General features: G+C 52.3%; 1 protein-coding gene across 19 annotated transcripts in view; it reads right to left on the reverse strand.

The window, feature by feature from the left end:
- The window catches only part of TNS1 (tensin 1), a 222,684-nt gene that overhangs the window by 176,177 nt on the left and 31,334 nt on the right, over positions 1-15,173 (reverse strand). For all 19 annotated transcript variants that reach the window (XM_019717741.3, XM_074312991.2, XM_074312995.2 and 16 more), the window contains exon 2: positions 4,149-4,263. In XM_019717741.3, the coding sequence (XP_019573300.2) occupies positions 4,149-4,263 (115 nt within the window). The remainder of the gene's footprint in view (positions 1-4,148; positions 4,264-15,173) is intronic.

The raw sequence follows: 15,173 nt of genomic DNA on the forward strand, positions 1-15,173 counted from the left end.
CCTTCCAGGCTGACCAGAGGCATCGAGAAGGGGATAGTCTAAGTCTGGGCTCCAATCCAGGCCCAGATATCAGCCTTTGGGCTCTTGAGCTGGCATATTGGTCTCTTCCCTTGGGTTTCAGCCTAGCTGGAGGCTAGGGTCCTTGGGCAAAGCACTAGACTCCCTACAGCAATGCCCCAGGGACATGTGGGAAACACTGAGGAACTCCTATCCATCCCTCACAACCCAACCTCTCTATGCCTTCCCTCTGAAGCCTGACAGGAAAATATCCGCTACGTCAGAGACAGCTGTTCATACACACGTCTGTATCAGGTTTGCCACCGTGTTCTGTGATTGTCTGGTGGCATGTCTATCCTCCCAGGTCAGGGGCTAGCTCTGGGCCCCAGTACCCGGCATAGCATCCACCCCACAGGGGGCTCAGTTCATGACTATCAGATGGATGCTCATGTGCATACAGGAGATGCAGTGACAGCCTACATTGGGAGAGATCTCTAACCTTTACAGACGCCACCAAGGAAATTTTCCAGGCCCTCCCACTCTATGGGCCTCCGTGAGCATCCCCAATCCGGTCCCTTATCTAGAGATGAGGAAACTGAGGCCCGAGAGGTGAAGTGATTTGTCTGAGGTCACACAGCCTGGGAGCAGCAAGACCAAACAGAGGCTGGGCCACTGACAGAGGCCCTAGGTATCTCCTCTCATCCTTCGCTATCTCCCTCACAGGAAGCCTTAGCCCTTCACACAAGCACTCATTTACAGCCTCACAGAGAACCTCCATGTTCCTCACAATAACCGCCTGTGAGGCATAGGACAGGGTTTGTTATTAACCCCATGGTACACGGGAGGAAACAGGCTCCGTGAGGTGGAGGACCGGCCGTGTTCTCACGGTGACCTCTCGTCTGTATGTGTCACACGTATGCCCACGTATCCCGCCACCTCAGCTCGTGTCTGCTTTGTTTCTCTTGGAGTCCTCAGAACCAGGACTAGTCCTTAGGTTCTTTGACTCCCTTTCCTGCCCCCATCTTCCACCCCACCCCCCTTCAGCCATATTACATTAAACAGTGAAATGCAGGAGGGCGGGGAGTGGAAGAACCATGGAAGCTATAGAGCAGGGCAGCCAGAGGCAACGGGATGAATGCCTAAGTCTAGATCTACCCTGTTTCCCCGAAAATAAGACCTACCGGACAATCAGTTCTAATGCATCTTTTGGAGGAAAAATTAATATAAGACCCAGTATGATATGACGTGATATGATATGATATGATATGATATGATATGATATGATATATTATATAAGACCTGGTCTTATATTACAGTAAAATAAGACCAGGTCTTATATTATTTTTTGTTCCAAAAGATGCATTAGAGCTGATTGTCTGGCTAGGTCTTATTTTGGTGGCAACATAGTAGGAAAGTGTCCACACTGCCCCCAGTCTGCAGCAGAAGTTCCCTCAGCATTGCATCCCGTGGAGACTGAATTCAGAGGCTTGACGTTCCATACACACCACACCACCCATCACCTCCAGCCACTAGTTCAGAGGGTTACTGGGTTGTAACCCAAGACTTGAAGACTGGAAGAAGAACCAGTGAAAACAGCAAACTCTTTGGGTTGAGCTTGGTGAATAAAACATGGCCTGGATTTTAGTCCACAATTGCCCCCTCAGCCAGGGCACAACCCGTACAACCATACCTGCATCTCTGGATGGATGGATGGATGGATGGATGGATGGATGGATGGATGGATGGATGGATAGATGGATGGATGGATGGATGGATGGATGGATGGATGGATGGATGGATAAGCGGGTCTATCCATCACATGCCATGACGATTTCCTGGTTCCTGGTTCTGTGTTTTCCTGGCCAAACACATAGTTGGCCCACACTTGCATCTCCCACAGTAAGCCCAGTGGCCCCAACCCTTCCCACAGGCCCGGTGACTCCAACCCTCTTACTGAGGATGCATATGTGGCCTGTGAAACTGTGGGCTTTCCTCTCTTGCTGGGCTGGCGCCTGGTTCTTCCATGGCCCAGTCCTGACACCTGGTGGTGCCTCTGGAGTGTGGCCCTGGCTTTCTTCCCTCTTCTCACTAACACCCAGAACTGCCAAACCAACCTGGCAGCTCACTGGCCACCTGCCCTCCACTCTGGTTCACACCAGCAGAGCCAGGCTCCGAACCAGGTAAAACCGGGGTCATCCCTGCTCACCTTGGGAGCCTTCCATTCACATGGGGTCAAATCCCTCCTCAACCCAGGCCCTCAAGCCTCGTCAACTAGGGAGCATAGGACCACAGACTACCTCTGAACGTAAGGCCAGAGATGTGCCCAAGGTCACACAGTTAGTGTACTGGGACTTCCTTCTACCCCACCCCTTGCTGCCTCCTTTGAGAGCAGCAGTGGGGGTCACTGAGGTGAAGGGAAGTGACACTAGGGAAGGAAGGAAGGAACTGGGGGGAGGTTCAGTGGCTAACTTGAGCAGATTCTCTGGGCAGTGTGGGGTGGGGTGTGGCGATGCAAGCAAAATGCAAAGGCCTCAGCAATTCCTTCCGGACTTCTACCCTAAATCACCACCTGACCCAGCCAGACCTGTTAGGAGGAGGGTGACACCATGCGGCTGATTTCAGTATTGCAAAAGTTCCTGTTGGCCTCCTAAACTCAGCCCTTCAGTTAGGAACCGTAACCTTCTCCCTGCCCTTTGCTATAGCAGGCTTTGCCTGGAATACCTTCCACATGCACGTTCCATCCACCCATCCACCCTCCAACATCCAGCTGAAATGCCTCATCTAGAAGCCTTCCCTCCCAGAGAGAACACATACCTTGAAAACCCCACTCTAACCCAGCCAGCTGTGTGCCTTGGCAAGAGACTTACCTACTCTGAGCCTCAGTTTTCTCCTCTGGATGGAAAAACAGGATGACACCAGCCCTCCTGGCTGCCATGAGCATTACATGAAATCATGCATGCAAACGCTCTAATATTAAGTGCTTTAATAAGTGTTTACTAGGCTGTGCTGCCCAGCTTCCCAGCCCACCTAGGACTCTGGCACAGAGGGAAGGAAGAAGAGGAGAGTCCAGGTGGAATAAAGGCTCCAGGGCAGGAAGGAGGCCAGTCCCTTTGGCATACCTGACATAATTGGCATTTCGGGAGCTGTACAAGGTGCAGCTGGTTTGAGTATGGACTTGGGGGACAGAGGGGATTGAGGGGATAGATCAGAGAGCTGGCAAGGGGTGGGTCCCACCAGGCCTTGCAGCCGCGGGAAGGGGTCTCTGTTTTGTCTCCCGGTATTGGGGGTCCCAAGATTTTACTGGGGAACTGACATTACTAGATCTACATTGAGTCCTGCTGGAAGCGGGCATAGAGCGTGGATTGGTGAGTGTGGGTCAGGAAAAAAGAGGCAGAGGGGCTGCAGTCAGTCGTCCGGGTGACAGATGTGGCAGCCTGAATTGGCTGCAGAGAAGTTCAGTGACTCAAGTTGTATGGGGAACCCTAGCAATTGATGGGAGATAGGGATGACATCTGATGTGGCAAATGGGTGGGTAATAGTGTCAGTCACTGAGACGGGGTGCAGGGACCTCCTGCTCATCTCACTGTGTGATCTGGGACAAGACACTGACTTCTCTGGCAGCCAAACCCCAGGCTGTTCCAGGAGCATGAGAACAGTGATTGAAAAAGCCTAGCAGCCAACAGGCCCTCCCCAAGTCTGACGTGAGGCCTCTTAAACTCACCCGTAAGCTGCCATCAGGGGAGGACTGTGGCATGGCATCTTTGCAGTCCTGCCCGTGCCAGGCACATGCCACCCACACACCTGCCACACACCATTCACATGCCTCCACATACAATCCATACACCTTCCACATGCCATTCGCAGGCCATCTGTATGCTATCTACATATCTCCTTCATGCCATCTGCATCATGCACACACAGGATACATGGCATCTCCATGTCACCCCTCACTTGCCATGTGCCCCCCACACACACACACACCAGGCTTGCCATCTGCTGTGCTCAGCATCCCCTCTCAGATGAGCACCGAGCACCAGGTCAGGACCCCAAGAAAGACATTGGCAGAGCTGAGTCCTACCCTGACCTGGCCCCAGGCTATCTCATTCCCATGAAGACGTGCTCCCACCCCACTGGCCCGACCAGCTGCTCACCTTTGCAGGTGCAACCCTCCCGGGTAATGACCTGCCGGCAGATGCCACAGGGCTTCACCTTCTTGAAGGTCTTCACCTTAAAGTGGTGAGTCTTGGGGGCCTCCAGGTCCTCGGGCTGCGGAACAAGAGGCACAGTGATCAGGCCTGGGCAGAAGGCCGGGGTCCCAGGGAAGGAGTGGGGGGTCCTGGGGGAGACATAGGCAAGGACTAGGGAAGAGGAGAGGGGAGAGCCCCTTCAGGTGTGAAAAGTCGAGCCTATTTCTGGGAGGAGGTGCCCAGGGAAAGAGAAAGTTGTGGGTGCAACTCAGACTTCTAGCCTTAGGTTTGGTCAGCATACTGGGGATCACGGGCCTCTCCATGTTTCGTAATCAGATTTTTTCTTTGTATTTACTTTATTAGCAAAATGTACTCACTTTAAACGTATTGTTCGATACAATTTTACACATGCGTGCCCCATGTAACCACACCCCAGAAGACTCCCTCAGGGCCGTCCCAGCCAATTTTCCCTCAGTAAATACTACTGCGACTTCTACCACCAAAGATTCGTTTCTCCAGAGTTTTAAACTTCATAGGAATGGCACCGTACAGTGCGGACTCGTGCCTGGCTTCTTTCACTCAGCACTGTTCTGTGAGATTCATCCAAGTGGCCACACAGAGCAGCAGCTCCTTCCTCTTCACTGCTGGGTGGCGTTCCGTCGGCGGTTGGTAGTCCTCAATATTTTACCCATGTTCCCAGAATGCCACGTCTCTCAGTTCTCTCTCTCACCCTCACTACACACCTTGCACCAGCCCAGAAGCCTTCTTCCATCTTCATTTTTGTTTTCTGTTCTTTGCATTAGGAAAATATGGATATGTTAAATATCCTTTTTAAAACTACGCCACCACACACATGAGATGAGAGGCAGCCCAAGCCTTCTCTGTGTCTGACCTGCGGTGAGCTCCTAGGTCAGTCCCCACCCCACCGCTACCACGGGCCTCAGTTTCTCCCTTCAGACATCTCGAGGAGGGACACCACACCCCTTGAGCTCTAACAGTCTGTCCCTTGTCACCACGTATGGGAACACACGCTAGGCACAAAGCCCGGTACCCATGCTCCTTCAGATCACGCCCCTCCCACCTGCAGCCCCCAGCCCAGGCACAGGCGGGGGAGCGCCCCTATTCAGGGGACTTCCCAGAGAAGTCATCCCCTTGCCTGCAGGCACTATCCCTTTCCAAGGCGCCTCACCCTGGTGTCTAATCTGATTCATTTCCCTGCTGCAGCAGCAGGGGCCAGCAGAATACAGACACTGGCAGCTCCCTCTTTCCCCTTCTCCCAGACACAGAGTTTTCTGACACTGTCCGTACACACAAGGATACACACAGAGACAAGATCTCGCAGACCTACAGTTCTGGGGAGAGGGCTCTCCCCTTCCAAGTCCCCTTACTGCACCCTGCTTTAGAACCTCCCAGCTCTGGGGCAGCGGCGGGGCCGTGGACAGGGAGGGTAGACTTGTGTGTTCAGAGCAGGAAAAGTAACAGTGTCCCACAAACCCAGCATGTCCCGGACTCCTATCTGAAGACACTATATTTGTGAGTCCTGGAAAAAAAAGAGACTGAGCCATGAGAGACACAGAGAAAACAAAATACAGACAAAATGAGAGAGAGAGAGAAAGCCAGAGAGACAAAGAGGCAAAGAAATAGAGAGAGGCTGAGCCGGGAGGGGGAGGGGTCAGGGGTGGTGGGGAAGAGAGGGGAGAGAGGAAAGACAGAGACAAAACGAGCGTGAACAGAGACAGAGAGACAGATGGAGAGAGTAGGCAGAGAAAGACAGAGAAAAGCCAAGCCACAGAAAGTCAGACAGAGAGGGGGGAAAAGACCAAGATAAAGGCAGAAACAAAGAAAGACAGAGGCCAACAAGCTTACACAGAGAATGTGGGAGATTAGATAGAAATACACAGAGACTATAAAGGGAACCCGAGAATCAAAGGGGGACAGACAGACAAAAGGACACAGGAGCCAGCTTGAAGGGGCCCCCAAAGGCTCAATCTGGGAAGATCTGAGCATCAAAACACATAATGACAGGAATGGCTTAAATGAGCCCATTCTGATACGTGAAATAAGTGAATAAACTGAAATCTGAGGAACAGAATATTTACAAGCCTCAAAGCACCTCCCCACATCATACTTGTAAATCACCAAGGGGAAAAAAGTAATTTTTCCTGGCAGACTCCACGTTAATCAGGTGACCAAAGTTAACCAGTAATGGGATGAACGGAAATCGTGGGCCATGGAAGGGATACACTAAAAACAGAATATCACTCCTGCCACATTTTTGCCAGACAGACACAAGCTGCATCTAAGCATGAGGGAACATCAGACCAACCCAAATTGAAGGACAACCTACCAATTAAATGGCTTGGAATCTTCAAAAGTGACAAGGTCACACGAAAGTCAAGGAATGATGGAGGAGATTTCCAGACAGAAGGAGACTGAAGGGACATGACAGCCAAATGCAGTGGTTGATTCTGAACTGAATTCTTTCCATGCCCATCCATGCAGGACATCGTTGGCCATAAGGACGTAACTGGCCACATTTCAGTGGGGAAAGAGGATGAGATGGTAGTCACGTATCAGTGTCAATTTCCTGACTTGGATGGCTATGTTGGGTTAGGTAGGAGAAAGTTCTTGTAGGAAAATCAGGAAAGTATTTAGGAGTGGTGGGTATCACGTCAGCAACTTACTCTCAAATAGCTCAGTGAAAAAGTTATTGGCACTGTATTTGCAACTTTTCAGAAGTTTGATATTGTCTCAAAACTCAAAGAGACAGGCAGACAGATAGAGATAGTGGGGAGGCAGGAGGGAGCAGAGACAAAGCAGAGGTGGAAGAGAGAGCAGAGGGTGATGGAGCCGGGAATGGGTGCCAGGAATAGGCGCCAGGAGCCCAGCAGTGCCCCCTGGTGGCTAGGCCAGGAAGCCCGGCCTGGGTTCTAATATTCCAGAGAGCTGGGTTTTAGGAGCAGTGCTTCCAGCTTCTTCTGGGGGTGACATGAGGGTGGGGTTAGGCCACTGCCCAGCTCTGAACCTCACTCAGTGTCCCCCATGCCACAATAAGGGGCAGGTCCCTTCCATTCTGAGGTCTCACCCTGCTGGTGATCCCATCTCAGCCCTTGGCTGGCAGCCTTCCGGATAATCTCGGTCACATATATTCCAGGAAGGGGGCCCAGCCCAATGTCAACTGCAGCAGCCCTGGCCTTGAGTGGGAGGAGGTGCCGGGAGGGGACTTGGGGTTCAATTTAAGGCCTGGCTGGAGAAGCAGGCAGGAAGCCCTACAGCACATTCATTCCAGTCCTGTTCTGGAACACCCAAGCCCACTTCTCCCTGTAAGTCAGGCAGAACTCCCTCTTCCAGCTTACACCCCAGACTTCTCTGCCTATACCCCAAAGCCAGCCCTTCCCCCAAAGCCTCCTCCCCAAAGCATATTTGGGGCAGGGGGATCTCACGAAAGGTCTTGGCTGCCCAGTGAACAGATGGGGAACAGGCGGAGCCTTCCAGACTGACAAGCAAACGCCCAAGCTTTTCCCCTCAGCCCTGGGTTGCCTGCCCATAAAATCTGAGCTTATAAAATCTCTCCTTGCATGGGCTTGGAGAACAGAAACAGGGTTTAAGCTACACTCTCTGGCCTCGTTCACAGCCTCTCTAAGCACTGGGATGGGAGTCTAGAGACCTACCGTGCTTCCCCGCAAATAAGACCTAGCCGGACAATCAACTCTAATGCATCTTTTGGAGAAAATTTAATATAAGACCCGGTCTTATTTTACTATAAGACTGGGTCTATATAAAATAATATAATATAATATAATATAATATAATATAATATAATACCAGATCTTATGTTAATTTTTGCTCCAAAACATGCATTAGAGCTGATGGTCCGGCTAGGTCTTATTTTTGGGGAAACATGGTAGTTTCTAGGCTGGCATCATTGAGAACATCAGTGACCTTCTCTAGGCCTCACAGTCCCCAAATGAAAAATGAGGGGTTTGGACAACACAGTCTGAGGGCAGACAGAGCAGGGGAAACAGGGGGCCAATTTGAGATGGAGGAATTGGGGGAGCTAGGGGTGGGACATGTTGATGGTTACAGAGAGCACGATGCCCAATGAGACATCACCCCTCCAAGAGAGGCTGGGGAACACTGGTGGCAGTGAGGAGACCAGCTCAGCCACCCCCAGGCAAGAGGCCCAGGCTGTGACCTTGACCTCGCTGGCGTTGATTTCCCTGGCTATAGAAGGGGTATCTGATGATCTTGTTGAGTCGCCCACACATGTCTGAAGGGCTCCAGGATAATGGAGGAGAGTCTAAGCTGGGTGAGCCTCTTATCTTCGAATATCTGAAGGAGCTATCGTTGTAAGCAGAGACTGGACATAATCTATGAAGTTATTGGAGGCAAAACAAAGCCCAGTGTGCAGAAGCTACAAGGACACATGATTAGACTCAAGGAGGAAAAAGAACTTCCCAATAATCATGTTAAAATCAGAACGAAAACAGGGGTCTGGTACCTACTCTGCCCTCGCCCACGGCTACTCTGCAGGTACAGGTAGAGGGTGTGAATGAGCCCAGAAAGTGCAAAGCTCCCTTGTTACGACAATGACTATCATTTTCCTAACAAGTGGCAGATAGCTTCACAAAGCACTCCCCAGCCCCTTCCTCGCTGTATTGGCTCCTAACGGACCTGGGGGAACTCAGAGACAGAAGAGGCACTGCCACAGCCAGAGCTGCCGTGATCTCTCCAATGCCCATCTCCCTCCAGAGCTAGAGCCCAGACCAGGGAAGTGGTCCCAGCTCAGAAGTCATCCTTCCCCACCCTCCAAGCCCAGAGCCCTGGCCCTGTGACAGGCCCACTCAGCATCAGAGGGCTTTCCTGGCCCTCAGGGGGATCCTCTCCCTCCCAGCCTCCACTCAGCCAAGCCTGCCTGCCAGATGCTCGTCCCAGCCAGAGGGGTGTGGCACATCTGGCTTGAACAGCCTTGGCGGGAGTCCTTGGCCCTGGGATGGAGAAGGCTGTTTGTTGGTTCCTCCCTGCCCCATGGGGGCGCACAGTTCGGTGGGGTTGGAGGAGGGGTTGGTGATGGAGGGGATGATAACCCGAGGGGTTCTTTAGCTCATGAGAAGTTCCTCCTCCCCCAAGGAACTTCCCGAGCCCTGCCCTAACTAGGCTCCCTGTGCCAATACCACCAGCCCTGGATGACGTGGCAAGAGGACAGGAGACTGTGAGTTAGTGAGCCTCGGGAAAGAGAGTCACCAAAACACAGGCCTAGGACAGACGTGGAGTGCCAGCTCCACCCTCTCCCTGCCTCCTGGCCCTCCACCCTCCGTGTCTCCTTGCCTTGGGTTGAGACACCAGGACCTGGCTGGTATCAGCCATCGTTTCTATGGGAAAGACTTGCCTCCCAAAGGAGCTGCAGCCTGGCCTCTAGGGGTCCCTGGGGCGCCTCAAATGCAAGCTTCTCCCAACCCCACCTGACCTTCACATACACACCAAAGTTCCTTACCCCCCCACAAACAATCCCCTAGCCAGCTAATATCCTGACCATGTTCTTAGTCACCCCGGGTGGAAAACTCTGAATCACTCTCAACTCCTCCCTGCCCTCCACCCTCCAAGCCAACCAGTTGCCAGACTCTGAATTTTGCTTCCTAAACATTCTCTCGGCCCTCTTGTGCCTTTTGATTCCATTGCCTGTTGGAGGCCTTGTCACTTCTGCCTATGGCTATTGCAACAGACTCCAGGGTCCCCCCAACACTGGCCCCCCCTCCCCACACAGCCTCTAAGGAGCACAACTCTACGGGGTCACTGATACCCTTACTCACCCCAAAACGTTCCCATGCCTTCCAAGATAGAACCTGCATTCCCTAAAGCCAGCAAGGAAAGCAGCCTTGGTCCATACCCAGCCCACCCTGCCATCTCAATCCCCATGTCCCACTCCCCAGCTCCCTGCCCTTCACCCACCTCTGAGCCTCTGCTCTGCTGTTCCCTAATCGCAGAATGCCCTTCCTCCCCTCTCAGCTTGTCAAGTTTCTAGTCATTCTTGAAGGCCTCATTCAAACTTTATCCCCTCGGGAAGATCTTTCCAGATACACCACCACCACCACCACCTCTGTCAGAATCAGCCTCCCCACCGCTGCCTTCTTGTTTTGTTGTGATAAGTTAAAAGCTCTGGAAAAGATGAACTCTCATATGCCCTTTGCCTCATTCACCAGTTGTTAATGTTTTGCCACTTTTACCTGCTCTCTCTTTCTGTCTCATTCCCTGCCTAACCTCAATATTACCCTCACACTCAGGAAATTCACTGTTATCTAACATTCAGTTCACATTCTAATTTCCCCCTTTTGCCCCAATAGCATCCATTACACCTGGGTCTTTATTTTGGTTTTTATTTTGGACTCCAGATCCATTCAAGATCCTGTATTACATTTAGTTGCTGGGTTTCTTTCACCTGCTTTAATCCAGACAGAGCACACCACCTTTGGACATTTTTGAATAGTCAAGGCTGTTTTGCAGAATGTTCCTCGGTTTAGAGGGTGGTTTCCTCATGATTCAGGCTAAGTGCCCCCAGGTATCCCTGCCTTTCCTCACTTGTGCTTTCTTGGTGCCCTGTCACAGCACTCTGACTTGCCCCTGTTCCCCGACTTAGCTAAGTGACTCTGGGCAAGTTGCTAAAAAAAACCCGTCTGCCTCACTTTAGTAATCTATTAAATGGGCTAATAATAGTAACCCTCATAGGGTGTTGTGAGGATCAAAGAGATGATACCTCAAAAGCAGTTGGAACAGCGCCTGACACACAGCAAATGCTCCCTAGCTGTGGCCTGTGTTTCGTGGGATCGTTCATTCCTTGCCCAGCAGGCGGCACATGTCTGCAATGCTCCATGTCTCCCGTGGCCCAGCATAGCGTCATTCCCAAAACAAGTCTGAAGCAAAGACTCAAACGGAGCTTTTGCCACGTGTACCCTAGTGTAATTACACCCCGCTCCCACTGACCTGCCCTCAGGGGAGAGAACACTAGGTCACCCCTTGCTGGCATCACCTGGCTGAGGAGAAAGCTCTTTGACTAGGAGTAACCCTGGATTTCCACAGGAGGGCAGAGGACAGACAGCAGCATTCACGGAGGCCCTCCCCAGGTGACAAAGGAGCACACAGAGCCTTGGGGAGCCCAGGATTCCACCTGGTGACCCTCAGCCCCTGACTCAGTTCCTGAGCTGGATGACCTCTCCCCATCGCCCAGCTGTCTCTCTGCCCACCCCCCTTTGGCTCCTTCATAAACCATGTCCCAAACTTGCTGAGCATCAAGTCCCAAGTCTCTTTTTGTGCCCAAAAGTGAAATCATCTCCTGGAGTGGGAGGGCTCAGCGAGTGACTAGTCTGAGCTCCATCATGGGCCTGGCGCCATAGTGAGAGGCTGGCTCTGATCCCTCACTGACGCCTCACGACGTCCTCCCATGAGCCTGAGGAACTTGCTCTGGGACACACAGGCAGGGCAGGATGGAGCAAAGATTCCAATCCGCGTCTGTCAGAGGCAGGACACCAAGTCCCTAACCACGGAACGACGGCCACTTCCCACAGTAGGTCAACAGTCGGAGTCTGGCCATCTCGAGACTTGACAGGCACAGTGTCAGTGTCCCCCTGTCCAAAGACCATCTGGTGGCCAGCTTAGCCTGTCATTACGTCCTCATTTATTGTCACTCCCTACACTTGGGTTTCTAATTTCTCAGCTTCATCTTTGAATCCAGTTTCAAGTTCACCTCCCAAGAGGTCTTTACTGATACCTCTCCTCCCCCCAAATCCAGGTTCGGTCCTCCCTTAAATGCCCCCACAAGTCCCCTCTTGATAACACCCATCTATGCATAACCATCAGCTTGACTTCTGCAGGCTTCTTGAAGAAACTCCATAATCATTTGTGAGGTAACTGGACAGTCTATGGGTGGGTGCTTAGATGCCCAATGACTGCACGGTTTCTTTGTCACAGTGCTTCCCCAACAATCCCGTCCACCCCGAGTTCTGATGCCCCAGCCCATACCCTCCCTCTTTCCAGGAGCACTAAACCCAGCATCCATGTGGCCTTGAGCAGGCCACTTTCCTTCTGTGGGGCCCCTTCACCAGGGATGGAAACTGGAATGAGTGATCCCTGCCTTTCCTACCTCATAGAACTAGAATGAGGTGTAAATGAAATTGTGCAAGTCAGAGAAATATATGCAGGTAAGGTACACAGAGGCTAAATAATTTCCCCCAACCACACAGCTAGTAAGTGGGAGAGCCAGGATTTGTGCCCAGGCAGGCTCACTGCAGCCAGCGCTCTGACTGCTGTGCATGCTGCCTTCAGGAGAAGGCCTCCTGACCCGGCCTTCACCTCAGTCTGACCACCCCATTCGCCCTGGCCGCATATGCTCTACTCTGTAGTATTCCCAGAATGGACAGCCCTGGATGGGGAGGCAGGAGACCAGGGTTCTAGTTCTGACGCTGACATACTGTGTAGCCTTAAACACATGCATCATATAATAAGAGCTATCATGTCTTGAGCTCTCACTGTGTGAGAGACACCATTCTAAATGTATACGTGCATTAGCTCACTTAAAACCTAACAACCTATAGGTAGGTGGGGAAAACGAAGCACAGAGATGTGAAGCTACTTGCCTAAGGTCACACAGCTACCAAATGGCGTGGCCAGGATGAAACCCAGGCACCGCACTCCCGGCCAGCACGCTACATTTCCTCTGAAACTGCAAAAAAACAGTTCAGTATTTCTCGCTGATTTTGTGCCTCAAAGTCATTTTGAAAAACTTTGCAAAAGTAGGTTTTGAAGTCAGATCCTGGTGAGTATCATGCAGCCCAGCCTAATGCCCACACCCACCATTAGGAGGCCCGTGTGGGCACAGCCCTCACAGATGAACAAAACTCCAGAGAGAGCAAGTTCAGGACCGAGGGCTCAGAGTGGGGTTGACATGGCACCCCAGTCATCTGAGGGCTCATAAGGACCCTTCTGACAGAAATGTGTGCTTAGCCCTGGAAGGACACCAGCTCAGGAAAGAGAACACTTCATTGTCTACAGCTGGAAGTGGCCGCAGAGAATAATATCCAAGTTTCTGTGAGGTCCAGAAAAGTCCAGTGACAAGTCTGAGGCCACACATCTTGCTGAGTGCTGGGCCCGGGCTGTACTTAGGCCCAGTCCTGCCTGGTGGCTCTCTCACCCCCCACCCTAATAAGCCCCTTCAGAGTTCCGGGCAACAAACTTAGCCCCTCTGGACAGAAGAGGCTGCAGCTCTAACTCCATCAGCACATCAGAAAGTCTTGATAAACAGGCACGTAATTATTTTCTAAATAAGCCATTCTTAAATATGTAATAGCAAATGGGGGCATTTGCTGAGCAAATCAAGTTATGCATAATATATCGCTCTGCTCCTCAGCTAATAAAGTGATTTTTATTTCTAGAGCTTGTTAAAACTATGTACTGCAGATATATTACTTCTTGGATAAACTGTCTGTAGCTGTCCCTGTGCAGGGACATGTGCACACACAGGCACATATGCACTCACACTAGGGCACGAGTCCTATCTCTTCCAGACTGTGCCTCAGTTTACCGCTCTGAGGCCACAGACCCACCTAGTTCTTAGCCAGAGAGCAACTGGGCAGAATCCCTGGGCAGTCAGGAGCTTCAGAGGTAGGACCCTGTCTCAGGGAGCCCCTCCCCCTACATAAGATCTGGGATACGGGAGATCTTGTGAGCCAAGCAGCAGATTTCAGAGTGGGGGAGGGACCAGCATTTACTGAGCACCTACTGTATGCCTGGGTATCTGGTCTTTTGACATACATTATCTCTGTCCTCACCCCAGCCATACAAGATGTGTACTATTCTCCCCACTTTACAGATCAGGAAACTGAGCCTTAAGAAAGTAACTGTTGCACACAAGTCTGCCCATCTGGTAAATGATGGAACTAGGATTTGAGCCTAGCCTTGTCTGGGGTCAAAGTCCACGGATTTCCTGCCACCAGGTTCCTCTGAAGGCAGAAGCAGCTCTCTTGCCAAGGTCTCCGGGGCCTGCATTCCCCCTTTCCATAGTTGGTGCCATCTACCCCTTCACTTCCTGCCACAAACATACAACCCAGCCCCACCAAGACCCACCCAGAAGGGAGGAAGTTTGCTGGTACAACTGTCTCGGGCAACCAGAGGGAGAGGACAAGAACCTTGACGGGGTCAGGTGTCCAGTCCACACTGCGCCCACTATTGAGTCCACATTCCCCCACACTCTGGCCCACCCTGGCAGTGGGCATCGAGGCGCCACTCCTCTGCCCGGCCCACTCCCACCAGTCTCTTCCCATTCCCACAGACAAGTGCCTGATCAGCTGTCCCACAGAGCTGGGGAGGGACAGGGGCTGGGACAGCACTAGGAGAGAGGGCAGGAAAAGGTGCGAGGGGAGGGCTTAGAGCGGCCCAAAGGGGTAGCACCCACACTTGCCCTTGGTCCCCAGCACCCTGTCTTACCCTTAGAGACGGCAGGACTATCACTATGGCACTCATGCCAACCTCCTGGCAACTCCCCTTCATTGTCCTCATTTCACCCCTGGGGAAACTGAGGCTCACCGAGGTGAAGTACTTCTCCCATGAGCCGTCAGCAGAAGGATGAAACCCAGGCACCGCACTCCCGGCCAGCACCCATAGCAGCACATCATCCCTGGAAGTCTAACTGCCATCCTTCCCACAGCAGGGCTCCCTCACTGCCCATGCTCGGCATAGGCCACAGGCCTTCCAGCGCCTGTTGGAGGGAGCCTGAAGGGCCTGGAGAGGTGCACTTGGTCCAGGCACCTCTATTACAGGTGGCGGCACCAGGCCAGCGAACCCCTGACGCGTCCTCTGTGCAGGATGCTCCAGGCATCTTCACGCTGCTATTCAGAACCATCCCCACACCCGAGTCCCACACGCCACCCAAACCCCCTCACTCCAGCCCCACCCCCACCTTTCCCTTCTCTGCCCAAACGACACCTGACTGCCCAAGTCTGA

This window comes from Rhinolophus sinicus, chromosome 17 (genome assembly GCF_057876585.1).
Source record: "Rhinolophus sinicus isolate RSI-liver-muscle chromosome 17, RSI-T2T, whole genome shotgun sequence".
NCBI lineage: Eukaryota > Metazoa > Chordata > Mammalia > Chiroptera > Rhinolophidae > Rhinolophus > Rhinolophus sinicus.